A 26,538-nucleotide genomic window follows, 5' to 3' on the forward strand; every position below is an offset into this window, starting at 1 on the left:
ACATTATCGAATGGTAGCTGGGGCATTGCGATGTACATTTTCATCCATTTTTTGACAAATTCTACAACACAGCAATCTTATTATGCAGTAGATCTATTATTTTTCCATGTTTGCGGTTAATCTCATGTATATTCAGTCGTTTAGTAAGAAAAGAGGAAATCTGTGAATAAAATCAAGTGTCTGGTAAAGAAATAATGACTTGGATCTTTTGCAATATTGATCTGCATTCATCATAAGTCTCAATAGACATCCCAACCAAAAAGAATGTAGCATCAACCAGCATTATTTCCTGGTTTAAGCTCAGTGTGATGTACGACCAGCATATCAATACCAAAGCACAACATACAGAATAACCAGCAACAGAGCAGCATACACACACAGCACAGATAGATAGTTCATCGATCCCTTTCAGGACATCATGTGGTTACAGCAGGAAAATCAAAAATGCCCAACAAAAGCAATAGCATGCTGAAGTACAATTGTGTAACAGAAACAGACGAGCTAGGCCCACATCAGACCATCACAGTGTAGCAAGAAAATGCTGTCCTATACTGTTTCAAATGGCAAGTATGTGTATTTGTTTTATGTTCATACCTTCAGAATTTAAATAAGAATGAATTGTTTTGTGTATTTTCACTTCACTGACATTTTGCTGCTGAATGATCATTTAAAATGTTCTAACACGTGACTCCATTATGATTTGACACACTGCATTTTCATAATGCTGAAATCATCATAAACAATCATATGAGAGAATTGCATTAACAAGGTAAATCCGTTTTTTTTTTTTTTTTTAATGCTATAGGATACTGGCTAGTATCTGGGAAACCTGCAATGCATGTTGTATAAAATCATCCATAAGGTGACTGAACAGCATTCAAACACTGAGGAGCACATGCAGGCGTGGCACTCCTCTCTATCATTTTGCTGAGAGGACGGTGAATATGACTGTGGCAAGCCGATAAAATGGCCCGGGAATACAGCTCTGTGGTAAGACGCAGCAGCTGCTGCTCTGAGGACCGTTTAAAAGCCTTTATTTAATGGTACCACGGGAATAAACACTACAGCACATGTGATGTCTCTCTAATCGTTGAACACAGACACACAAATCCGCGCTGTGAATTAGAGCAATGAGAGAAAAGCGCGTTTTGATTGCGATGCAAATATCAGCGATCCTTCAGCGTGTTTGAATGATTGTCATGAGATATGTCGGGGATATCTTAATTACACTGTGGTGCCAGAGATGCTGTTGACTCAGTCAGCATAAAATGCCAAGTCACCATGGTAACTGAGGATGCAACACACACTTTGTAGAGGCTGATGGAGACAGAGGACCATTCACCGCGGGACATGTCGCAATTTAAAATGAGGGGATTAAAGTCTAAGAAAAAAAAAGACGTGGAAGAAAGGGTCGGATCAGATTGTGTGCACCACAGTCACAGCTTGTTGGGCTACTCCAGGTCACGTTGAAGCTTCTGTATATTATGTAACTGCGTTGAATTAAAGTGGTAGCAATTACCAAACGCTGAAGAAATAAAAATTCACACATGGATGTCATTTAAAGCGTCAAAAATATTGTTTGATTCCCCCCCCCCAAAAAAACAAAAAACAAAACAGCGCCAATGTCTTTTTGCGCCAAAACGCGCTATAGTATACCGCTCCACTCCACAAAGTTGCGTAACATTTCTGTCACATTTTCCCGTTTCATATTATGTACTCCCATCCACGAGTTCATTTAAGAGGGGAGACATAGATTGGAAAAAGAAGAAACAATCCGATCCCTCGAAAACGAGATAGGTGTGTAATTCGTGGCAATTAATCATTTGCGTAAAGTGCGCGCGCGCGCATTTCTTCCAGTGCGCCCACATCTGGAACCGAATTCTGACGTGCATGTTTTGGGTGTGGGGGGTACGGGATGGATGAGATGTGCTCCTACCTGTGCGCAGGTTGAAGGAGAGCCGGGCTTCCACTAGGTAGGGGGTATCGCTCTTGGAGCGCAGTCTCCTGATCGGTCGGCGGTCTGTGCTGGTGGCCGAAGTGGTCGCCATCAATTAAAGCCAGTGTCCAGTGATGACTGCTGGCCGACTGAGGCAGACGCGCGGAACCGAGACCACCGACACGCTGGGAGGTAGATATTGATGATGGGGGAGGAGGGAGCACATACACACTCCAGGGGAGAGGGAGAGGGAGAGGGAGAGAGAGCGAGAGAGAGAGAGCGAGAGAGAGAGAGAGCGAGCGAGAAAGAGAGAGAGAGTGGCGTTGGTGGATTTTGGCATGGAAATAGTGTGAAGGAAAAAATAAATACGGCATAACATGTGATCTATTGACAAATTTAAAACAGAACAGGCTTCTTTCCTTTTTCTTGATATATGAAAGCATCACGTGTTTGTAAAACACAATTCTATGACTTGAATCACATTACAGTTATTAAATTATGGTTTATTATTGATATAACACATGTATGCAGACAGCAGAACAGATGGCTCGTGAGGGGAACAGCATATATACCTAACACAACTAGAGCTATACTGTTAGCCATAGAATAACCAATACATTATAGTAATTATAATAATAATGCACAACGACGCACATGATACAATTACACACTCTTTGACAACAAAAGAGAAGTGGGATCTGAAAAGGAGCCCGCTTTTGTTAGATTTTCTTGAAATATTTAAGAGAAAACGCAAGTGGAATGGATGCATAGACACATTGGAAACCAAATAGAGATTTCGGGGTCGATTTCAGTTGGTTTTTAAAGGATTTTAACGCTTCTGATATGGTGGATAAAACTGTGCTTTTCAGGATGTTAAATGTGTCTATTGGCGTGCATGAAATGCTCAAAACCTCCACTACTTGAGGGTTGAATGAATCCTGCTGAATGAATAGCAGTTACCACAGTCTGCCACCAGGAGGCGCGCCAGATGAATGTGTATTTATTTTACGTCACACACACTGTTCTTCACGACAGCTTGATCCACTTACGGCAGTGTCAGAACTGCATGTAAACAAGTTTCTCTTCGTGATTTTCTGCTCCAAACGTCGACAAACACCACTCAGCGAGGTAAGTGTGACAAAGTCAGTGAATAAAACTATCTCGTACACGCGTGTGTTCTCTGTATTTACTTTTGTTGTCACTTTAAAACCCACGTTTTGGGTGTCGACCCTGCTCGTGCGGCAGCGAGCAGGTTTAGGTCGTTTCTTTAGAGTTCAGCTCAAGATAAAAAAAACAACGAAAACAAAACTTTTTAAAGTGTCTTTTCTGTTTGGAATCATGTTTATTACAATCTGAGACGGCTGCAAGATCCATCTACGTGTGATTTTAACGAGAGTGCAGATTGTCACGTCGCTCCGGGATTAACTTTGTGGTTTATTCTCACCTGTGACGAACTGCAGGTGAGCTTAACTCAGTCACCTTTGAGTTTAACTGTATTTATTGGATTGTAAATGGCTTCACAGAGAGTTTGCAATCGAATGCTTTTATAGAACATTATTTATTTAAAAAAAACAAAAACGTATTCGTTTTCAATCCAAAATCTACTTCCAGGAAACATATTCTGTGTATTGGTCAAAAATAGCCATGCAACATGTCTGTTTATTAATTTTCTTTACTATGATTTGATTCGGTTTCTTACTATAGATTATTGATATATGAATATTGTGACACTTTTAATTGTACAATCAAAGCTTTTCTCTTTTAGAAGTAATTATCTCATTTAATATTGATCACTATGTGGCTGGGCAAAAACATTAGTAATCATTTCAACCATCCATCATCTATATCACTTTAGGCTGTGTAGAGTCTCTGGTTTAGAGGCCGGGTACGCCCTGGATATGTCCCCTGCCCACCGCAGGACAAACACAGACAGACAACCAGACACCCTCACATTGTTCTGGATCACCAATTAACCTCATGTGCATGTTTTTGGAACGTGGGGGGAAACTAAAGTACTCCGATTAAACCCGCAGGGAGAACATGCAAACTCCAGGATTTTACACAGGAATTTGTACTAAGGCCTTCTTGCTGTGAGGCGAGAGCACAAACCACTTTTCTACTGTGCAGCCCTCAAGGTTTGTATTGAGTAAATCACTCTGTGCAAAATCAAAAACTGATGTAAATGTCATTGTCTGACATGTCTCGATATGAAGAAAACCTCTTGTGTGCCGTTGCAACTCCATGTGTTTACAAGAGAGAACTCTACTTTCAGGATGCTCTGGATCTTGCCACACTTCAGATAATTCAGCAGTAGAATTGTGCAAAACCGATTCATCAACAGTCCTTCTCTATTATTATATATTTTAATAGTTTAATGGCAAACTTAACATTGGTTTATACAGTCCAGCCAAATTGAGTGCTCATTTTAAAAAGGACCTAAACTATTCTTACCACTCAAACTGACTCAGACATTGATTAAAGGACGGGTTTCAAATATTTGTCATCGTTGGTTTGCAGGAGAAAAGGTTTCGTGCTTCAACAATATTTCACCTCAACCTTTACACATTGGGTTTGCGTTGATCTTACACACAATATGAACTGCAGATTGACTGGCCTGTTATTAGCATTAGGCCTGAGGATCCAGTTTGACCTGTTTCAACACCTCTATTGGTTAAGGTGTGTTTGTACACCCCACTTTTTTTTTCAAATGTCATTTGTAAAGAAGTTAAGATACGGTCGAGACATTTTTTCTTGGTGCCTTTCAAACCTGACTGCACGCACATTTCTTGCTTTAACTGAGCCAGAAACCAGGTCATTATAGTTTTGTTGCCATTGCAGGCTGCAGAGTTCCACCGCTAATAGCCTGTTTTGTTGTAACTATAATACTGGCATAGTTTTCTTCATTCATTTTGGTTTTTACACTGTCACTGTTTCTTCTGTAGCTGTAAATACCCCCAACCTAAAAATGGAACATCCTGCAAGTTCTTGTTAGTGACATTTAAAAAAAAAATAAAAATTGTAAACTATATGTTGAATTCTCAGTCCTTACCAGTTCTTTTCTCTGTTCTTCTGATCTTCTAGTGACAATGCTTCTCCAACAAAGAGCCATCATTGCCCTCGGCCTTCGCATGTGCTCCACTCATGTGTCCAAAGGACCCTTGGTTGATGCAGCGAGGCCGAACTCGGGTATTTTCACAGTACAGAATGAAAACTGCACAAACATTCCACGGCACCCAGAGTCACGTTTTTTTTCGTTTGTGTTGGTGTCGTTTTGCCAGACATGGCTGAATTCCGCAAGGCCTTTTCCAAAGCCAAGCACATCGCCATCATCACGGGGGCCGGCGTCAGCGCCGAGAGCGGCGTGCCAACTTTTAGGGGAGCGAATGAGAAGTGGAGGAAGTGGATGTCTCAGGTAATGGCGATTAAAACAAAACTAATGACGTGTGCAAGCAATGACCCGTTGATGTGTCTGTCCAGGTTTTGTCTAGATTTGAAAAATAAACTTATGTAAGGTAAAGTCCTCTACCCATCCGGTTTTAATGAATAACTACGGTGTTACTTAGTGACTTGGAGAGTGTATAGCTCATGAGACAGTGAGCAGACCAGGAAGCCTGAGAGGTGCATAGCCTGCCAGTTTATACTACGAGTAAATAAACTCCTGAGTTACAGACAAACTGTAAAGGTTGAAAAACGTTTAATTTAGAGATCACAAAGAAAACATTGCATGGCCATTATTCATCTCTCTAAAAAAAAAAAAAATCATGTTAATCACATAAATATATGCGCACCTACACTTCTAAGTATACGATCACTATCCTCATTATAGACATGTAAACATTGTTCCTTGGTTGATCTTGGTTGATTAACCCTCAACAAGTTGTGCCTCATCTGCGTCCACAGGACCTGGCCACTCCAGAGGCTTTCTCCCGCACCCCGTCCCGAGTCTGGGAGTTCTACCATTACAGGCGGGAGCTGGTGCTCAACAAGAAGCCGAGCGCTGCTCACCTGGCCATAGCGGAGTGTGAGGCCCGGCTCAAGAAGCAGGGGCGCTCCGTCGTCGTCATCACCCAGTGCATAGACGACCTGCACCGACAGGCCGGGTCCAGACACATCCTCAAAATCCATGGTGGGATATATCTTGCTTTTAATTCTTTTCTGAACTCGTTTTGGTGCCAATTGTTGCAGAACGGGTGTTGAAACGTTTATTACTTTGTTAGAATCGTCATCTAATCTAAGGTCTTGGGTTCATATATTGATCAAGTTAAAAGTGATCAGGACTTTTTTTCTTCTTTTTTTTTGACTGCTATAAGCCTAAATGAAAAGCAGCTGTGTTCTGTGTGTTATGACAGGCAGCCTGATGGAGACGCGCTGTATGAGCTGCGGGGAAGTGACCGTTAACAAGCGGAGCCCCATATGTGCCGCTTTAAAGGACAAAGGGTAAAGAAGCAGCACGTGCGATTAAGCGTTCAGACTGTGTTGATTATGTCTCTCGGATCGTGAACTCCTTTTCAACCCGTGTTTTTTGTTTTGTTTTGTTTTTCTGCTCATGTGCAGTGCACCTGGTCCAGACGTCCCTGATGCAGAGATCCCTGTGGATAAACTGCCGAGGTGGGATTGCTTTGCCTGCAGATTGACGGAAAAAACACAATGATCTGTCGAGTTTGTTGGTTCTCATGCATATTGTGACAAAATGGCAGGGAAATGATATTCGCACAATTTCTATACTCTGCAAAAAAAAAAAAAACGAACACATTAATGAAGCGGCAAATTGAGAAGAAAACATTACACTGACCTTCAGTGTGTTGAAAGCATTGTAGTGTTGAACTCCACAATCATGATGCTGAAATACGTTCTTCCACTAGTGGGCAGTGCTGCAAAATAAAATTCCTTCACTAATAGATATGATTAAATAAGACTTTTAACTCCTATCCTGGCAGAGGTGGTTTACCATCCTAACTTATCATACGAATAATAAAATGTCTTTTAATACACTTGAACAAGTCCAGTTGGTTTGATTCAAGCACTTTGAGAGACGAGGAGTTTTAGTTTGAACTTTTATTATTTTAGTCATCACAGTCGCATCCAGGAGTTTCTCAGTACCCTCAGAAAAACACTTGTTATTTAAGAATCTGTCTTGGATCCAAAAAAAAATACAAAAAAATCAGAATGGCTCATTCATTCCACATGATCTGACACAAAATATAGTCCAGTCGCAAAATGGTTAAAAAGTTACACAACAGAATTGAAGTACTGGAGTCTTAATTTAGCATGCACTTCATCTTTCCCTCGCTTCTCGTCGTTTGTGTGGTGACTCACTGTTTTGAGTTAAATGCATGTGTGGTGTAATTAATATGGGGACTGTCTGATCCTGCTGTATGAAGGTGTGATGAAAGAGACTGCCACGGCCTGTTGAGGCCCAACGTGGTGTTTTTCGGAGAGACGCTGGACTCGCACATCCTGACCAAGGTGGAAAAAGAAATGGAAGTCTGTGATCTCTGCCTGGTGGTGAGTCATCCTCCATGTCTACACAACACGTGTGTCCTGTTTGCTATTATATAATACAAAAAAAAAACCCAGAGAGATTTAAATGAGCCTTTTGGGGACATTTCTCCCTGTGTTTTTACCTGCAGGTTGGCACGTCTTCTATTGTTTACCCAGCGGCCATGTTTGGCCCCCGGGTCGCATCCAGAGGCGTTCCGGTGGCAGAGTTCAACACCAACGTCACGCCAAAATCCGAATATTTCACGTGAGTCAGTGACAACTCGTGTCGTTTCACAGTTCTCTGCTTTCATGAACAGAAAAGAAATGTTTTCCAAGTTAAAACTGACCGGAACATTGAATTCTTCTCCAAAAAAAACTCCTGGGAACATTTTTGCTTCTCTGCGTTCAGTGTGACGGCGACGCCGACCTCCACTTTTCAGTCCAGTCACACAGTCTTGCAGAATATTTATACACTTAAAAGTAAACACAAAAATACTGTGAGAGGCCTGTCCTGCGTGTGTCAAAGTCTCTTCAGTTTTCGCAGTCGGGAACTAAAAGAATTTAAGACGGATATCAATTGCAGTATTTCTCTATATATAATTTAATACTATATGCATTTAGATGTGGAGCCTATCAAAGGCAAGCATGTAATAAATGTGCAGACATGTACATGAAATGATAGCCACGATTCTGGCATGGACTTGTGGTTCTTGCTCACAAAGCGACACTCGGGTCGAAAGGATGAATGGCCTGTGATCAAACTTGGCTCTATTTCCTTAAGACGTCTGGAGCTGTATCTGTTTGAACAGGTGGCCCTCAGGTTTGTCAAGCGGAGCTTCAGAGGAGCCTTTTTGTAAAAGCTGATGTCAACACTAAACAAATCTTAGTGTGCAGTTAGAACAGGAAAAGTTCGTAATGAAAACGTCGTACATTAACAGAAACGGGGATTTCCACTTTCATAAACTTAACTTGATCATCAGTCAGTCCTTTTAATTGTTGTCTGGCCTGCATCTGTCCCACGTGTTTTGACTCTGGTCTCCCTGTGTTTCTGTGTGTGACGTGGAACAGGTACCATTTCCAGGGTCCGTGTGGAACCACGCTGCCTCAGGCTCTGGCACAGCACGAGTCTGAGGTTTTCTAAGAGCCATCAAGCGGACTTTAACGGTCTGTAGCCTCCTCTGCAGTCGAATGCAATTGAAAATTATGGGATTTCATAACAGGGTTTCCAAATGTTCTTCCAATCGCTTTAGCTGGTGATTCCGGTCGTTGGATTGTTGTAAATAATTGTGCGTTCATGCAGCTGGGACCTGGGAAAGCAGCCAAACAAGTTAAGTTGAATGGAAATATGCAGATAAATGCACATGAAACAAATGTACACATTTAACAATGCTGCTCTACTGTTTCTGTAGCTGGTTATAGATTTTACTCTATTGTACACTCTGGACTGTAAAAATGTTGTATTATTGCAAAGTGCATCATCAAGAAATATTTTTTTAGAAGCACAAAGCGTGAAGTGACATCACATTTGAGTCCCACTTTCCCAATGGGAATCGTAGGTAGACTGTAATTTCCCACTTCCCAGTTTCTCATGAACGCAGCCTAATTTAGCTTTTTGACCTTTTTGGAGCTGGAGCTTTGATACTTGAATAATGCAAACTGGAATCGAACCAGAGTAGATATTTTGTGTATTGTTTTTGTGTCTGAATTAACCCGGAGCCATGCGGCCCGGTGAAAGAAAAGGGAGTGCGTTTTGTCTGTAGCGTGTGCAGATTTCTCCACCGCTATCGGAGAACATCCCCTCATATGAGACGCTGTTGTTTAGCCTGTCTTTCGAGGCGATCGTACGACACGTGGTGCCAATGGAAAACTTCCCATTTTCTCTTATTTAACCAAATCATCTTGTGTGCAGACTGTAACACAACTTTGTGCCTTTCCAAACTGTTTACAGAACCATGACCAAACACTTGTATTCAAACCTCAAGTGCAAATCAAGCAATGTTACAGCGATTTAGTCAAGTAAATGTAGTTCACTGTCGACCAAGGACGGGGGCAGTAGTCTGTAAAGCCTTGGATCATAATAATTTACTATGTTTATTTGCATCTGTGTTGTTACAAGTCATGGGTTTCTCTTTGATAATTTTTGTATGTTACAATCTATGTTTTCAGAAAGAAAGAAAAACTATCTTTGATAGAAGCTGTCTGAATAAGTGAAAGCATTCTTCTAAAAAAAGCAAATAATGAATGGCTTATTTGTCTATAAGCATTACACACAATCTCTTATGTAACATTTCTGTGCATTTATACAACCTTGATTATTAAAACATTAAAAAAATATATATTTTGTGCTGCATTTCTTTTTGACCCACAATGGACGCTTTAGTGTAAGTGCTTGAAATGAACAGTAGATGGCAGCATTTCACACAAATGGTTCCAAAAACTGAGCAAACGATACTGCATGCTCTTTAATCTGCCTTTTTGTATTTAGGAGTGAAAATAATCGCAGACATCAACAACCCTGAGATGATTGGGTTGTTATAGAAGTAACACCGTTGTGTTAGTTTACTCAATTGGGTTAAAACAAATAAAATATCACGTGTATTTGCCGTCATTGATTTCTTAAGAGTGTTGCTCGCTGCCATGCCAACATGTGACCATGATTCACCAGTTACGTCTACAGACTAAAAACACTTCAACTTCCTGTGTTCTATCCATCCATTCCCAGGGCAGACAGTCACACACAAAGGCAATGATGAGTTTAACCTTAAAATCTATAAAATCTTAAAATCTTTCTGGACTGTGTGTTTGTTTTGTGGGAGGGGACTGGAGTGCACAAGGAGAACATGTAAACTCTCCAGGGTCGGGATTCAACCCTTGGATGTTATCGCTTTGTGGTGAATGTGTTAACCACTACGCTACCCAGGGTTATAATATGTTTTTTTGCATTTCAAAAACATAAATGTAACATGAAAGCTACAAATATGACACAAGTAAACCTTCATTTTGCAAGGTTGTTTGCAGTGTCTCAGCTTCCAGGTTTTTGGAACTATTACCCTCTGAGGTATTTGAGATTAAAAAGGCAACTAACAAGAGACCAATTTGTTTGGGAAAGAAGAGTATTTTTACAATGATGGAGACCTCTGATGGAGGCAAAACAGATGTGGAATGATCTGTTTGATTTGAGTCTCTCTGTGGCGTTTGCATGTTCTCTCTCTCTGTGTGCAGATAAATGTCTGTTTCTTCCAAGCATTTGCATAATGAATGAATTGGGAGAAGTGTGAGAGAATGTCTTTGCTCTGTGATGGACTGGTGACCAATGAGCGAGTACAGAGGGTGGATGTACAGATGGAAAGAGTGATTATTTTGCAAGAGACGGCTAAAACACCCACAGAATGCCGTTGAATGTAAATGTTAAACGCTCAAGTGACGTTGTGAAGAGGCGAGTGATACTTGCAGTTATCACACCCAATCATAAACCTGGACCAGAGAGTCTCACACAATTTTTTTTAATTAAATTTTTTAAATCAAGTGATTGTTTTCAGGTTTCACAGCTTTTGAGAAATGAGCAAAGTAAATCAGGCAAACTACTAAAACTGCTTTCTGTGGAGCCAGCGAGTCCCTGCAATCCAAACACTGCTACTGCGTATAAAGCTGTGTTTGTTCTTCCCACACTTATTCAAATGACCTTGAAAGTATCATCCTGCTATCTGCTTGGATGGTTCATGTACCGGTAACCATTTTTTCTTCTTGGTTTTTCTTTCACTCCTGATAATTTGGCTATTAGCCCAAATTTGACCCACTAAACATGCTCAAAAACTCACCAAATTTGGTATGCTGGCGAAAGACTGGTGAAAGAATTAAGGAAATGTAAAAATTAACCCCCAGACTGCCAAAATGTGCTCTGTAGCGCCACCTAGAAACACTACAATGGCCACCTAAAAACATTGAAATGGTGACCGCGGCCCGTAGGAATATCGTAGAGAGATGAAACCAAAACTTAATAGTTTGTCTAATCAAGACCTACAAATCACACACCGATACCCTGGACCTAAATCCAACAGAAAGGTCACAATTTGCCTTTCAAAATAAGATTTTCACCCCAAAAAAAGATTAGGCTAGCTAGAGGAGGCCAAGAGGTCTTAGAGGAGGAAATCCAGAGAAAAACAAGAAAAGAGGTTCTTCAAAAACAATGGAAATGGAGAGAAGAAGAAGGCAAAGTCAACGGTAGAGGAGACCCAGAAAGTTCCAGAGGATGAAGAACTAAGTTTTTTTGAGTCATATCATAGCCGCCATCTTGAAATTCAATTGACTCTATTGATTTCTTCCAGTATAGACTGTCCTCTGGAAAACAGCTTTGGGATATATATATATATATATATATTTTTTTTTTTTTACATTTCACTATTTTGTGCAGAATGTTTCATAAGTAAACACTGCTTACATCATGATTTCAAAAAACATGACGAAGGGTTAGGGTCATTACATAGCAGATATGTCAGAAGAGAGCAGGAGGGGAGGAGGAGGAGGAGGAGGAGGAGGAGGCGCAGAAGGGGGAGCAGAGGAGCAGGAGTGTATATTAAGTGCTCTATACTCAGTCACACACACATTGCACGGACACAACAGGAACACACACACACGTTAGTATTGCCAAGCACCAGGCTTTATAATGCTTTTTACTGATAATGCGGGGCTTGTTTGCGAGAGCAGATTCCAGGTCAGTGACACCTGGGGAGTCACCTGTGTGATTTTCAGGTGGATAACAGGTACGAGCCTAGCATGCTAGTTAGCATGCTAACAAAGTTTGTTCAATTGAACTGATGTTTGGGGTATGGGCCCCAAGGGAGCGCTCGGGTTACAGATCACTAGCTCATTAGCCAGGTCCTACTCGGCTAGTTAGCTTTATAGATTAGCATGTCAGATAAGACCAGATTGGGGTCTTGCCGAACAAAATGACATCATTTCCTTCGGCCAGCTCCTTCTGGCCGAAGGAATTTGTTTCGGCTGTGCCAACCGTCCTGAACTGTGTAGGAGCTGCACTGTATTTTTTTTAGGGGGTGGGGTGGGGGTATTGCTTTCTGTTGTATGTATTCCAGCTTGCTAATAACTATCAGTCATATTTTAATCATATTTAGCTTGTAACATCGCTACCGCATGAGCGCTGCAGCTCGTTAAAATGTGTGAGTGCAGGCTTACGTGATGCACCTGAACGCATCACAAAATCATGGCATCTTCTTATCAGAGTATGAACAGTCCTTGCAGAAAAAGTCCTTTCTTTCCGCAGCTAGCTGACGTCACGGCGGAGTTTTCTTCTTGATCTTATGCGTTCAAAAGGGGAGCATGCAGTGGCCTTAATGCTCCAGAACGTCTGCAGCGGTGTGTCTGCTCATAAAGCTGACTTTGAGTTATGGCGGTAATAAAAGTGGCTGTGGTGATGCAGGCGCCAGATGTTGCTGGAAACAGAAGATTTTCAGTGATTTCTTTTCTGCTGTCACAAGTTTTGTCACAATGCCTGAAATTTTCCTTTAATGGGCACACTAAAGAAGCTTTTTTTTTTTTTTTTTGATAAATGCAGTGAGGAGTGACCTAGTCAGTCCTGCTTAGCAAAGCTTCTTGTTTCTTTTGTCAAGACTGCTCCAACAGTTTATTTTGGTGGAGTTTTTAATCAATTTTCATTTCAATTTTTCAAACCTTAAGATCTAAATATATAATTAAATGAATAGAACTGAGAAGTAGCAAAGTAGATTACATGTGTAAAGGGCACTAAATTATGAATAACATTATACACTAGAAAAAAAATACTAAATCCTTCCATCTATCACAGGGCAAACAGCAATACAGGCAAGCACACACAATCACATCCACATTCAAAATGAAGAACAACTTGCATTTTAAGCAGCAGTTTTAAATTGGAGCTCTAGATAAATGCAGCTCCAAAGGTAAACCTACAGGATCTATATGACTGAATGTAGGAAGGCCTCACCGACGGGATACTCAGTTAACTCAATAATAAAGTCTGTTTTCAATCATTATGTCACAACTCTAAAAACAGAAACAATGAAAAGGAGGAATGAAGGAAGGGAGATCTAATCTAATTTAAGGCTTTGTGCTGATCAGAAGGTTAAATTTATGTAAATAACTTGTTTACATACTGTGAAGGAAAAAAGCAATGGAAAAAAAGCAACAGCAGACAAACAGCAGATGCTCCATTTAGTGTTATAACATTTAGAAAATATAATTCAAACCTTTTCAGTTTACCTTAGTAGTCAACTAAGGTTACCTCTTAAAAAAGAAGGTATTAAGTAAGTGACTGTTTCGATATGAGCTGATGCTAATGCTAACAGTTGGTCAAGATTAAAATCAAGATTAAAAGAAAACAATTAAAGAGCTTCTGGGAAATTCAGTAAATAATAGAAATTTGATACCGGGCCTTTATTACAACCAAAAGTGTTGGTCTTACACTTACGTTCCTTGTGTTATATGCATCATTATTCAGACATGTATATTAGTCATGATAATGCTACTTTATTTGCACTTGCATTGCCCATATGATTGCCTTTGTATTTCATTCAACCTGACTCATGTGTGCAGGAGCTCTTCGCTCTCTAATTAAGGCTTTCTGTGCCCAAGTCTGTGAGGAATGTGGAACATCTGAGCACATTATGGAAGAAACTTGGAAAAAACCTCCAGCTTGTGCCATTTAACAGCAATCAGTGAAATAAATGAGGTGCCATCTTGTAGTCAAGTTGTTAATTCCTCCATGTTGAGACCCACCTTTTGGGCTATTGTGGATCTGAGAGGTGCAGTAATGAAGCAGCAGCACTGAAGAAACCTCAACTATCTCTGGAGAAAATGATGTCAGAATAGCAGAAACATCCTCACATAAAAAAAAATGACAACTGTCTTTTCAGGTCTTTTAGTTTCAGATTCCAAGTGATTTTAATTAGCCTGCCTTCCCCGCAGTTTGATCCAAAGAAGAGTTGCAGGATCGGCAGCAGGAGAAAATCAAAAGGAGTGACACAATGGAGGATGTGAGTCACGATGAAACCCCCGACCCTGTGACTCTGTGGTTTCTGTGTCTGCGGGATCATGGGAAAACCGAGCAGGATGCCAACTTAAAAGGCTCTCAGAGGGGATCTGCTGCTTTGACTGGACTTACAGTAAAGGTGATTTTTTTTTTTTTTCTGGCTCACTGAGCTATTCGGTGTTTTGGCAGTGAAACATTGGAGTCCGTCAAAAGTGCAATATTTGCAGATTCATGCAAGAACTCCTCTCTGACTCTCCACAATGAGCTATTTCTGTCTCTGGCTTTTACTGACTTCTGGCTGGAGGCACAAATGGCACAATTCTATTTTCCTCTCTGTGCTTTTGAAGTGTGATTCAAAATCCTCAGACCTCCAACTGTTGTATAATTTAATCCTTCTTTTGCGTAGCTCTATGTGAATGAAGCTGCCTTTTTTGTTTTGCTTTTGGTGTATGCCGTATTTGAATTTACAACTGTAGATTATTTCTTTCAGTACGTCGGCTGTGTTTCTGTGTCTCTGTCTGTCTGAGACGTTCAGAGTTACAAACCAGATGTTCAAATCTAATGTCTGGGGGACACATTAGCTCTTTCCCTTGTCTCCTTCTCCTTCTCCTCTCCTTCATTTTACATCTTTGCTTCTCTGTTTCCTCTCCCCTCAATTATTTTCCAGCGCTTTCCTGCTCTTTTTTTTTTTTTTTTGCTCTTTCTTCGCTCTGTTCTCATCACTCACATCTCCAGTGATTCCTCTCCGGCGGTGCTGGTCGTCTGGCTGGAAACTGAACCGGCTGAGATATTCAAAACTGCTAAACCTCTTAAACTAAGCAAATGTGTCCACATGAAGAAAAGGAAGTCTTACAAACCAGAAACAGACCTATCTAATCTCATAAACTACTTCATATATTTGTCACGTCATGGTGATACACCATGAAAATCAAATTCACAGTCATGGTCTGAGTCGATTCTGGATCCTTTTACATTTAGCTTTTTTTATTTATTTAAAAAGCTTCTTTTTTTTATCATCCTGCTTTCTAGCAACTGCACCAGAAGCATATTTCAAAAATTCTCCCAGACGTGCCTGTGAAGAACATCAACAGATGCTCAAAATGATGAACGACAAGTCAGACTGTGCAGTTATGCAATGGAAGCTTTGGATTCATTTTCCTCCCTCCAAACGTGCACGTTGGCATTGTGTCTGACTTTTGGAATGTTATCATCAGTGCCCCCCCCCCCCCCATCATGCTTCAGCTCTTAAATCATATTTTTGTGCCATGAAGCTCCAAGAATACAAACACCGACACACACCCATGTGACATCACACTCGTTCCAGCTGCGGAGGTTTGTTGACTGTGTCCCACCTGTTGAGAAGAAAATGTACCTCAAAGACTGTAGTGTACTTTCCCATCCCTTTTTTTTTTTGTTTTTAATCAAGGAACACCCCAACAAGCCTCCCTCTCAGATCTCATGCTGCCAATCGTTTTCTCTCCATTCTAGAATGCAGAAAGTGTGTCGTTTCCCTTCACATGTGCAAATTTAATCTGGGACGCCACCTAAAGTCGATACCTACTGTTTCTCCTGATGTCATTGTGCATTGAACTAATACGTGCGATGTCTTGTTATGAGTGAAGTGCCATTTAGAAAGCAAGCACTTAAGTGGCAAAGCCGTATTTCTCGGTGCAGTAATTTTAAAAATGGAAAATCAGAAACAGTTGTCATAATTTTTAAATAGAAGCTCTCAGGAGACAAAAAAAAAACCCAAAACAAAACAAAAGAACTTCAGTATACTGTACAGTGAACTCGGCAGGATCACGTCTTGCTCCTGGACAAAGTGCTTATGTAGGAACATTTTATCACAGCTCACTAATGTCCCCTGGCAGCGACCCACAGGGACTTCTGGTAAAGTTTTGCAACACCAGTGCAGCTTAAATGCTGGAAAACAAACATGGCCCAGCACTTAGGAATCAGGCTCCAAGCTTTCAGGAGAGTTTGGCTTCTTTCATTCAATATTCATTGGACCCCCACCCCTCCCTACAAAAAAAGTCAAAAACAAACACAACAAACAGATGTTGTCAATATGTATCCAAATCCAGGAACAGCAAATGTGTGTGTTACTCTGCAAGTGATATAAAATAATCCCAAAGTATATGCTGTTGATGCTTTTTCCCCCCTTTTTATTGACCCCGCTGTTCTAGTTTGAGATTTTATTGCTCAAATCAACATTATATAAATAAATAGACACAGGAATTGAAGTCACGCGTTTACCAGCAAATGGAACATTAGGACATTTCACATGTGACCGTGCAGACTCAGCGATCAAGGGTGTATTTTTTTTTTCAGCCACACAGTGAATAAAGTCAATGTAATGCCTTTGGTTTTGGAAAGAGTGTTGTTTTTTTTTAACTGTTATTATCGTAAGCAATGTGAATGCATAAGTCGTCACTTTTGTTTTGCATGAAAAGTTGCAGAGCTGCTGTCGACTGTTGTCTTTCAGCGAGAGCATCGTCTAAAGCTTGTTCGCTGTAACTAATAAAATAACTCCTCTCGTGATCGTAGTGTCTACCAAGTGCAATGAGTCGCTAGTTTTAACTAACTTGTGGGACAACTCAATAAAGCAAGTTTGAGTTTCACCACTCTCACTTTTCCTTTCACTAAACTCCATGAACACATTTAAGTGGGAGGAGAGACTTTTCCGTGAGTCATCTGGCTGTCAGGCTTCAATCCATCATCTGTACTACTTCATGCTGGAGAGAAAATAGCCAACACACACTTAGACATTCATTCACACCTGCTGGCCTGTTTCTTTACGCTTGAAACACACTAGACTAGAAACAGCTTCGAAAAAAAAAGTTCAAACTCAAAATATTCTTGCTGTGAGGTGTCGCTGTCTTCACGCAGGTAAAAAAACAAACAAACAAAAAACAATAACACGAGCACTCTCTGGTTATTTTTCATACAGAAAAAATGTCATCATTCTTTCGTGTCTCGTTTCCATGACCTTTGACCTTTGGTTCAGTCGTCTTTTCTGTAATCTCTCTCAAACAAGCCCCGTGGATCACCCAGTCTTGTCTTCGCTCCCTTGCTTCTCTGCAGTTAAAAATAAATGTCCTCTGAGTGGAGTGTCCTTACGCAACAAAGAACTTGATCTCTGTGATTTGTCTCCCATTTTCTTCCCTTTCTTTTGTTCGGCGTCTCAGTTCACTGCCAGTCGGGAATGTGTATTTAGATACCGCCGCTATCTTTGAGCCAGACATTCTAACGTTGTGGGTGTGCGCTCAAAACCAGACGTCTTGCTGAGGGAACTTGGAAGTGATGGCATCCTGCGCGTGTTTTCTGCTGACTGTGCGCCAACGTGTACGCATGAAAGTGTTGTTGTGGTGACCTGGATCTGTTAACGTGCGCAAACAATTTGCATTTATCTTCAGCCATTTATCTTCAGCCATTACTGAACAAAGTGAGAACATCTCTTTTTAAAGGGACGTCTCGCCAGAACAGCAGTGACAGCCCAGCAAAACCATCACAAAACTATCTAATAAACAAACACACACTATGTTTATATGATAAAAATCTGATTATATCCTTCCACAGAGGCCGCAGTAAACACAATCATGTGAAACACTGACACAATTATATCCGGGACTCCAGAGATCATTCGAGTCTTTTAAACTTTGTAAATGAGATTCAATTTGGTTTTGGCTGGTATTCATCTGTAAATCACTTTGTGAATTTGGGAACGCAAATTTAAGACTTTCCTCGGAACAACCAAGAGCAAACTGTCTGATTGAAAACAGGACGAATAAGGAAAAATCAAGCCTCAACGTGTCAAAAAAGCCCAGCATTTTTAGTTGAGGACATGTATTAAGGTTGGACGGTGTTTGGGTTCGGTTAAGGTTAATATCAGGGTTAAGACGAGGCAGGTGGTTGTTATGACTGAGTTTAGAGTAAGTCTGCAGGAAGTGGATTCAGGAATGTAAGCCAATGCAAAGTCCCCAGGAAGTATGAAGGCACAACTTGTGTGTGTTTTGTCATTGTCTGACCCACTCTGTGGGGACAAAGTACCGGACCCTACAATGTCAGACATGCTTTAAAGTGTCAAAGTGTGGTTTTATTTTGGTTAAGGTTATACACAGTTATGGTTAGTTGATGGGTGAGCTTTACAATTCTGTACACGTGTTTGTGTTAGTTCCTCCTGGTTTTGGACGTTCAGAGCAAATAGTCCAGAGACTGAGACTGAAAACACACACAACATATTCACTCTGCATCCTTTTGGCGTATGCAGTGGATGTGAATGGGCGTCTGTCTTGTGCACCCTACTAGGTGGTCACTGACCACACACACACACACACACACACACACACACACACACACACACACACACACACACACACACACACACACACACACACACACACACACACACACACACACACACACACACACACACACACACACACACACACACACACACACACACACGATGGTTATATAACTTTTAATGTCATCTCTGGAGGATCCAATGAGCTTCAGTGGAACTTTCCGGTTGTAATATATGCTTTTCTGGTTAAGATCTCATTTATGCTCCAGCATTACTTCTAACACTGTTGCTTGTATAAAAAAAACCCAACAAAAACCCCCAAGGGTTTTTACTTTCATTGTTTTTCAGGGAATTAAAGTTAAGTGTTTGTTTAAGGTCTCTTGAGAAATTGAATGAACCTCCTGTGTGCTCTCCAGCTTTGGACACATGCTGTTATAACTCATTTTATTTTCACTCCATTTTGAGTTGAAGTGGATAAATTTTTATGTGGAAAGAAATGAGCCGAGCAGATCGGAATGACAAGCAGCAGCACTTCGTCTTATCAAACATCGACCCATCACCCGGTGTGAATGTGTGTGAGGCTCTTTAGCACGTAGAGGGTCTGGTCTGTGTCCTGAGTATTCCCAGCCGGAGCTTCGCCGGAATCTGGCCTGGTGCTGATTATCCCCACTGGGATCCCTCCAGAGGCTCAACTGCTTCCAGGAAAACTACATCAGACCCCACAACTAATGTCTGCAGCAGGCTGGACAGCCACACACAGAAGAATTAAGGCAAAAAAAAACATTTGGCGAAGCAGTCCTTTTTTAAGACATTTAATTCCAACATCAACCAATCAAATAGGAAAATTTTAAATGATGCAGTAAAAATAAACATTGTCATAGTTTCTCTATAGAAAAATAAGGAAAGTAGTAGGAAGCGTGTACCGAATTTTAAGCAAATCAATTTAACACTCTTAAAACATATGAGAGGGCATCAAGTTAAACATACAGCTTTAAAGACATTCAACATGGACTCCGGCCACATAAAAAGACTGTAAACTTGATAATGTTAGATTTTGCACGAACCTCGAACAGAAATAAGATACTTGTCCAGTCACATGATTCTCATGACTTGTGTTACCTGCCCGCCACAGTTAATTTCAGCAATATAAACTTCACTCAAACGTTAATGACCTGAAAAATAATAACATGGACCATTCTTTTATGATTCTGAATCCATATTGGCAAGATTAATGTGCACGGACGAGCGTGAGCTCTGTGATTTCTCCACCACAGTCTGAACATGCTACACGGTTATGATTAAATCAGAAAAAAAATCAATTGACTAAGTAAAATGTAAATCGTGTGCACGTATAAATACATTCCTTCATATCATATTGCCCCTGGGGTTAAGAAAGAACCTTTTTTTTTTTTTTTTTTAAATGTTCTTCCCTGCTGGTTAATACCTGTTGTTTTCTAGCAGCAGCACACTGAACACACAGAATTCAACTGATCCACAGTCAAAAGCAAACAAACATACAATTTCTCGTCACGTATTGCTTCACGTCTGTTGTTTTTTCCATCTTTGCGTCCTTATTGTACTAATAGGCAAATACGACATCGTATGTCATCTGATGTCCATTATCCCAGGCGTAAAGCTTCTTGTCCAGCGGGCAGTAGCTCAGCTGGGAAGTGTGTCCGTGTGTGTTTGTGAAAGCCAGACTCGGCACGGTGTGTGTGAACGTGTGCGTGTCAAAGGCGTACGTCACGTTGGCGTAGAGGCGCTCCATGCTGTCCACGCCGTAGAGCACGCCGCAAACCAGGAAGCTGTTGCCGTAGCGACTGCGCCGGAGGCCCGTGCGAAAGCTGCGTATCGTCCGGAGTTCCCGGTGGTCGAGGTGGACGAGCAGGACGACCTCCTGGTGGAAACCCTCACTGTCCAGAGCCGGGTAGAGCAGCCACAGACCCGACTCATCAACAGCAAACTCCACCTGGAAGTTAAGCAGAACGATATGACACTTTACTTGTATTCAAATGTAACTTAACCACAAAGAAGCAGCATTAGAAAAAAGAAAAAAAAACTATAAGTAGTAAAAGTCAAAAGTGATCAATTCAAACTCAACATTTTAGATCACATGTATTGGGAAAATCTATTCACATGTGCTGTGCGTTTAAGTAACCTATTGCTTTATTTTACCTTTATTTCTTTCGGACCACCATGAGTGTTTAATGCTAAACCTTTACGGTGAGACTTTGAAAAGACAACAATGAGCTTCAAATAAATCTGGCCATTTTAAATTAAATAGAAATTACTCAAACCTTTGTTAGTTCACTGGATTGACCGCCAGTTTTCTTCCTTGGAACTTTTTTCTTCTTCTGTTTTTCTTTTGCATATTTAATGAATTGGTCTTGATGGATTTTCACACTGCAAGATTTTCCGTTTTTGTGCCTTCAACCTCATTCCCAGAAGCCAAGTAGGAAAAACAATGTATTTTCAGCATGCCGGGTTCTCCTTTTGAAGCTTTGTTTTTTCAACACCTCCAGCAGTTTTTCCCCCCCCAATCATTGCTATTTGCACTTTTTGAACCGTCGTGATTTGTTGTGTTTCTGTGCACCCCACTGACCTTTAATGACACTTTAAAGGCTCCCATGGGTAAATATCCCACCATACAGCGTGTCTCGCATAGCTAAACGAAACAAAAAAGTGAAGCGAACCCTGAGTCTTACTTCACTCTGTGTCCTGTGAGCCTCCTCCTCCAGTAAAGCATCATGCAGAGTGGTCCAGGCAGCCACAAATCTGTGTCTCAGGTCGTATCTGATGACGTCCCTGCTGAAGGCACGGTTGTAGTAGAACGCCCCATTAAACACGACGTGACCAGTTCCAGTGAAACTGTAGGGCAGCTTGTACGAATTACTCGGCTGACCTGAGCGGGAAGAACACAGAAAACACACGCGCGTGTCTTCAGGAAATGTCCAACCATGCCAGCAGAAACTGTGTGTTCCACAAATAGTAAAGACCACATATCACATATTTTCTTTACATCAAGCCTATCTGCAACTATCCTGCGTTGAAAAATCAACATACAGTCGTATCTTATTTTAAGTGAGAGATGTCCATTATCTTATTATTGCCTCCTTTAAGATTCTCGTATACCTGATTTGAAGGCGTCAAGGTCCCGGAACTCCTGTAAAATGTTGCCGTAGTGACCGTTGGTCAGGTAGATGACATTTCCATGGCCGCGGGCGTCTCTCATCCAGGCACCGTCACTGAGGCCGTAAGAGTTCTGCTGGACCGGTTCTGAGATGCTGGCAACGGTGTCTTTGCACAATCCTACAATAGTGCAAAGTAGGTGAATCAAAACCCCCCCCAAAACAAGGTGTCGTAACTGGACTGTTAGACCACATACACTGATAATCCACAAAGATGGCACTGTCACCTGCAAACATCTGCAAACACTCTGACTGAGCCTATTTGACAACCATGCGTTAGAACGCTTATAAACTTTGAGGTGATTCGATTGGAGTTCGGTTTAACACGAATCAAAGAACTCCAATTCCACCAAACACTGGGCGTGTGGCTTTGAAAGTGAATTTACTATCAAATACATTTCATAAATTGTGCCGACACTGATGCGGAAGATATATTGCAAATCCACACTGTGTAAGATTAATTTTTAAACGGATTCTTGTAAGGCAGCAGAAATCGTGTGCCCTCGGAACCGACAGGCTCAATGGCTGGAAGCAAATTTAATTGCTGTCGTTTCGTGTGCAAGAAGATTCAAAGTGAAACTACATGCTGCAAACAGAGGAGCTGGTTTATGGACATTTCACTGGAATTTGCATCGACCGAGGAACGTGCTGACCAGCTGCAGGTCGGTCCAGTCTGCAGGCTGTGAAGCCGCAGACCCCAAGGCTCTCCAGAGACTGAGTGGAGGAAACAAATCATTGGCACTTCTCTTCCCCCTGTCTAAGAGTTTGCTGCAAAACACTGCGTGACTGAATTGTTGAGGGTTGAGGCTGATGTTGCTTCACACTGAACATGTGTGGGGGGGGGGGGGCATTCACAACAACTCAAGCTTTGCTCTTTTGATTCTTCATAGCTCAAACATTCCCTACATTTGTCTTCGAAAACCAAGATCTTAAGCCCTCCATCACTTTCTTTGCGAGAGGTCATAAGGTTTTGGCTTCACCTGGTTTTTTGGTGGTCTTTGGTTGATCAGCCGGGTTCTCCGTCCAGCTGATTCGACTTCTGGGCTTTGGCTGAGGTGCTGCTGTGGGGGAGGCTACAGTGGAGGGGCCAACGTTGGTGTCTGATAATGAAGTGGTCTGTTTGATGGCTGGTGTGGTGGGTGGAGCAGTCGTTGTGGTGGTGGGTGGAGCAGTCGTTGTGGTGGTGGGTGGAGCAGTCGTTGTGGTGGTGGGTGGGGCAGTAGTTGTGGTGGTGGGTGGGGCAGTCGTTGTGGTGGTGGGTGGAGCAGTCGTTGTGGTGGTGGGTGGGGCAGTAGTTGTGGTGGTGGGTGGAGGAGTGGTGGTGGGTGGAGGAGTAGTTGGTTGGGACGTCGTCGTGCGTTTGGTTGTAGTTGGCATTGGAGTTGTTGTCGGGGGTGATTCAGTTGGTTTGCTGGTGGAGGGTGGAGGTTTTGTTGGCGCAGTGGTTTGTGGGCTGGCTGCTGTGGGAGACGTTGGTTTAAAGGTGGTTCTGGATACTTTCTTGTCGTTTGGTTCTCCAGTAACAGGTCTGAGAGGCTGGGTCGGGGGCACCTGGTCTGAGATCAGCAAGTCCACAGAAGCCTTCGTAGTTACAGTGGCTGTCAGACAAAGAAAGAGACATATATGCTAATTATATTGAGCTGTTCCTCACACAGTGGCATCACGGCGGCAAAAAACCTCTCCTATTCTCTTCTATTCATAAGAAAGCCCAACACTTACTGTCCTTTCCTCTGGCTTTCTTATCTTCCTCATCTTCCGTGAATCTTTCTTCCTCTGCTTTGTAAAAGGTCACCCCCCTGATGACCATGTTGTTTTTATCTTTGATCGGCTGTCTTGGCTCTGTCTTTTCTTTAATTGGCTTTTGAGCCGCAGTCGTATTCTTATTTGGCGGAGGTTGTTGCTCCACACCATCTGGCTGCTGGGTTTTCTTCAGCTGACCTTCATTTGGCTTCTGCAACGCAAAAGCAACGTTTTGTTCATGAAGAAAAACTAAAGGATTTTAGTCGAGACAACACAGTGCAGAAAGCAGATATGCCTGACGAGTGTGACTTGGTTTTGAGAAAGTACCTGCTTGATGGTAAAGACACCTGCTCCCTTTTTACCTCCACCACACTCCAGATCATTAGTTTTCTTCTTTTTCTGCTGGGCCTTCTTGTCTTTGTCCTTGTCCTTTGCTTTGTCCTTCGCACGCTCTTTCTCTCTTGCTCTTTCCGTAAGATTTCGAGTGAAAGCCTGTTGCGTTCAGAATGAACACACAAAGCATCTCAGCCGATAATAAAATCTCAATACGTGTCGGGGTTAAAGCAGGAAGATTGGACAGAAACGGATGAAGACGTTTCTTTCTCGCTTGATACGATTATGTTTATGAACAAGAAACATCACTATTAAAAATAATAAAATTGATTGTATTGCTTTGGTAGTTGCGTCATCGTAATGATGATTTATGTTCTCACTGTGGTTTCAGACTCTGGACTGTAAATAAACTGTGTGCTGACCTTCTCCATGTTGTCCATTCTGGTGAGCAGCTTCGTAGTGACAGACTGGAGCTTCAACAAGTCCAATCCATACATAGAGCCCTCTAACAAGTCAATGATGGTTGCCAGCTAAATAAAGAAAAGCAATGGTACAAAGTGAAAAAGGTGAACCAAAACAAAAAACAAACAAACGAAGAGTGTATTTGTCTCCAGCAAGAAAACAGTGGCACTACCTTGATGTCATCCCTGCTCGCCTCCTGGAGTTTCTTAAATCTGTACTCGCCCTCACAGGGGTTGACAGCTGTCGGCGGCGCCATGCACACACACTTCTTGCAGTCTGTTCCCTTGGTAATCGTTTCGACAGTGTAAAACTCCTGGGACAGAGATGCTGGGTCGCTGTCATGGATACGGCTGCAGTCAGACCGCTTGATTGGTCTGACAACACAGCGACACACACAGTCGGACCCCGATGAGACTGTCTTCACTTTGTCGTAATCGCCCAGCAACTGAAGAAGAGTATACTGAAATCAGTATATTTTGAAGTTCCAGACAGTTCAGGAGAATGGCAACATTAGATGAATATTTCACTTATCTCTCCTTTAAAGGGATATTTGACATTCTGAGTTGATGCACAGAGTGAAACAAGCAGAAACTCATCAACTGATACTGATGAAAGGGGCTGCAGTGTGTGTGTGTGTGACCATATGCAGCTGCAGCGGTGGTGGGCAGACTGGGAGGGAGATAGCTGCAAGCTTTTACAAACAGGCGCTTTCTTTTGGTTTGGATTGGAGCACTTACAGTTTGGAAAAGTTTTGAGGCTATTACATAACCAACCACCAAAAGGATACAAACATCCCGGGGTTCATTTGCCATGTTATTTACATTATCATTTTAAATTGACAATCTGTGGGTTTGGACTTTCTTAAAAGGAAAAAAAAAAAAAGTAGGAATATTGACCTACTTGTCTGAGTTACTATGACAATAACAATCACCAAAATTCATATTGGAAAACAGAGATCTAAGGTTTGCAGCTAAAATGCAACACAAATGTTAAACTTACATGTGCTTTCAATTTACAAGCTTGATGGCGGTGATGGAAAGTTTTGCTGAGTTGATTTTAGTAACCCTAGCGATTTGGTCTGACACAAGCTTATTGGCAAATGGGATCAAATGCAGCGTCCTGCAGAGGGAGTTATGATCACAAGGAATTCTTTCCATCCATTTATCCATCACAGAGAGATGGGCCACATCACACATTCACACCTAGGGTCATTTAGAGTCATACGTCAACCCCGAGAGAATATTTTTAGAGGGTGGGAGGAATCCTGGGGAAACAGACAACCGATGCTTTGGTCTCCATGAAATCTGCACATAGAGCCCAATACTTTTAAATCCCTTTGTACTGCAAGCATACACCATAATACTTATACGTTTTCACATGCTTATAGTGACAAGTGTCGTTTGTATTGCAAAAAAATTGACATAAAAGAGCAAGTTTGAGGGGGGGGGGAAGCATCATTTTCAACTTTGATATAAACTCGCATCAACGCATATATTACACACGGACCTGACTGATTATATTCTCCTGGTTGTCCTGCTCATCCTCCAACGGTGCGGCGGTAGTTTTCGGAGCCGTCCCCGCAGCAGGCGCGTCCCTGCCCGGTGCCAGCTGCCCCTCGCCCCGCTGACCGTTGTCGACCTGACCCGCGCTGCTCGCATCCTTGGCAGAGGACAAAGTATCCAGCTTCTCCTTTTCATCCAGCAGCATCTTCTCCAACAAGGAGTCCGCGCTCCCGTTCGCCTCCAGCGCGCCGCGTGCGCGTAAAGCGCAGCAGAGGATCAGCAGTGACACTTTGCGCCACATGTCTCCACACACACACAAACACACACACAAACACACACACAGAACAATGGACAGCACAGTGTGTACCGACTGCTTTTAGCAAATTGAAGTCGCGGAGCCTGGCAGCTGTATCCAGGAGGGCATCAAGCTTTTCCAGGATGTTCAACTGAGGTCAGTGAGTCTTTGGACTAAAAAGAAGGAAAGAACTTGTGCGCTCGAGGAATCTGATGTTGTTAAAAGGAGTTTAAAGGCATTTTTCTGAAGTGTCACATTTTAGATGAACTTAAGC

The 26,538-nt window shown here is 41.9% G+C and overlaps 2 protein-coding genes across 4 annotated transcripts; one reads left to right on the forward strand and one right to left on the reverse strand.

Moving 5' to 3' along the window:
* The first annotated feature begins 2,986 nt into the window (after window positions 1-2,986).
* Window positions 2,987-14,463, forward strand: LOC308135804 (NAD-dependent protein deacylase sirtuin-5, mitochondrial-like). Of its 3 annotated transcripts, none has more exons than XM_080503926.1 (10): window positions 2,987-3,064; window positions 5,018-5,122; window positions 5,215-5,348; window positions 5,837-6,062; window positions 6,286-6,373; window positions 6,491-6,544; window positions 7,318-7,441; window positions 7,567-7,682; window positions 8,486-8,581; window positions 14,375-14,463. In XM_080503926.1, the coding sequence occupies exons 2-9, from the start codon at window positions 5,023-5,025 to the stop codon at window positions 8,556-8,558; spliced, it is 915 nt and encodes a 304-aa protein (XP_080360052.1). In that variant the 5' UTR covers window positions 2,987-3,064; window positions 5,018-5,022; the 3' UTR covers window positions 8,559-8,581; window positions 14,375-14,463. The 3 variants fall into 3 exon arrangements, with proteins under 3 accessions (XP_080360052.1, XP_080360050.1, XP_080360051.1); XM_080503925.1 differs by lacking the exon at window positions 14,375-14,463 and adding an exon at window positions 3,970-4,071 and having other exon boundaries at window positions 3,005-3,064; window positions 8,486-9,733; XM_080503924.1 differs by lacking the exon at window positions 14,375-14,463 and having other exon boundaries at window positions 8,486-9,733.
* A 5,077-nt stretch (window positions 14,464-19,540) lies between these two features.
* Window positions 19,541-26,538, reverse strand: LOC308135508 (olfactomedin-like protein 2B). Its single transcript, XM_080503536.1, has 9 exons — window positions 25,974-26,538; window positions 24,640-24,912; window positions 24,428-24,535; window positions 24,000-24,164; window positions 23,652-23,883; window positions 22,913-23,530; window positions 21,877-22,053; window positions 21,450-21,646; window positions 19,541-20,713 (listed from the first exon to the last, which is right to left on the reverse strand). Exons 1-9 carry the CDS (start codon window positions 26,268-26,270, stop codon window positions 20,324-20,326), a joined length of 2,457 nt encoding a protein of 818 aa, XP_080359662.1. The 5' UTR covers window positions 26,271-26,538; the 3' UTR covers window positions 19,541-20,323.

This window comes from Blennius ocellaris, assembly GCF_963422515.1.
Source record: "Blennius ocellaris genome assembly, chromosome: 10".
In the NCBI taxonomy this organism is placed as follows: Eukaryota; Metazoa; Chordata; class Actinopteri; order Blenniiformes; family Blenniidae; genus Blennius; species Blennius ocellaris.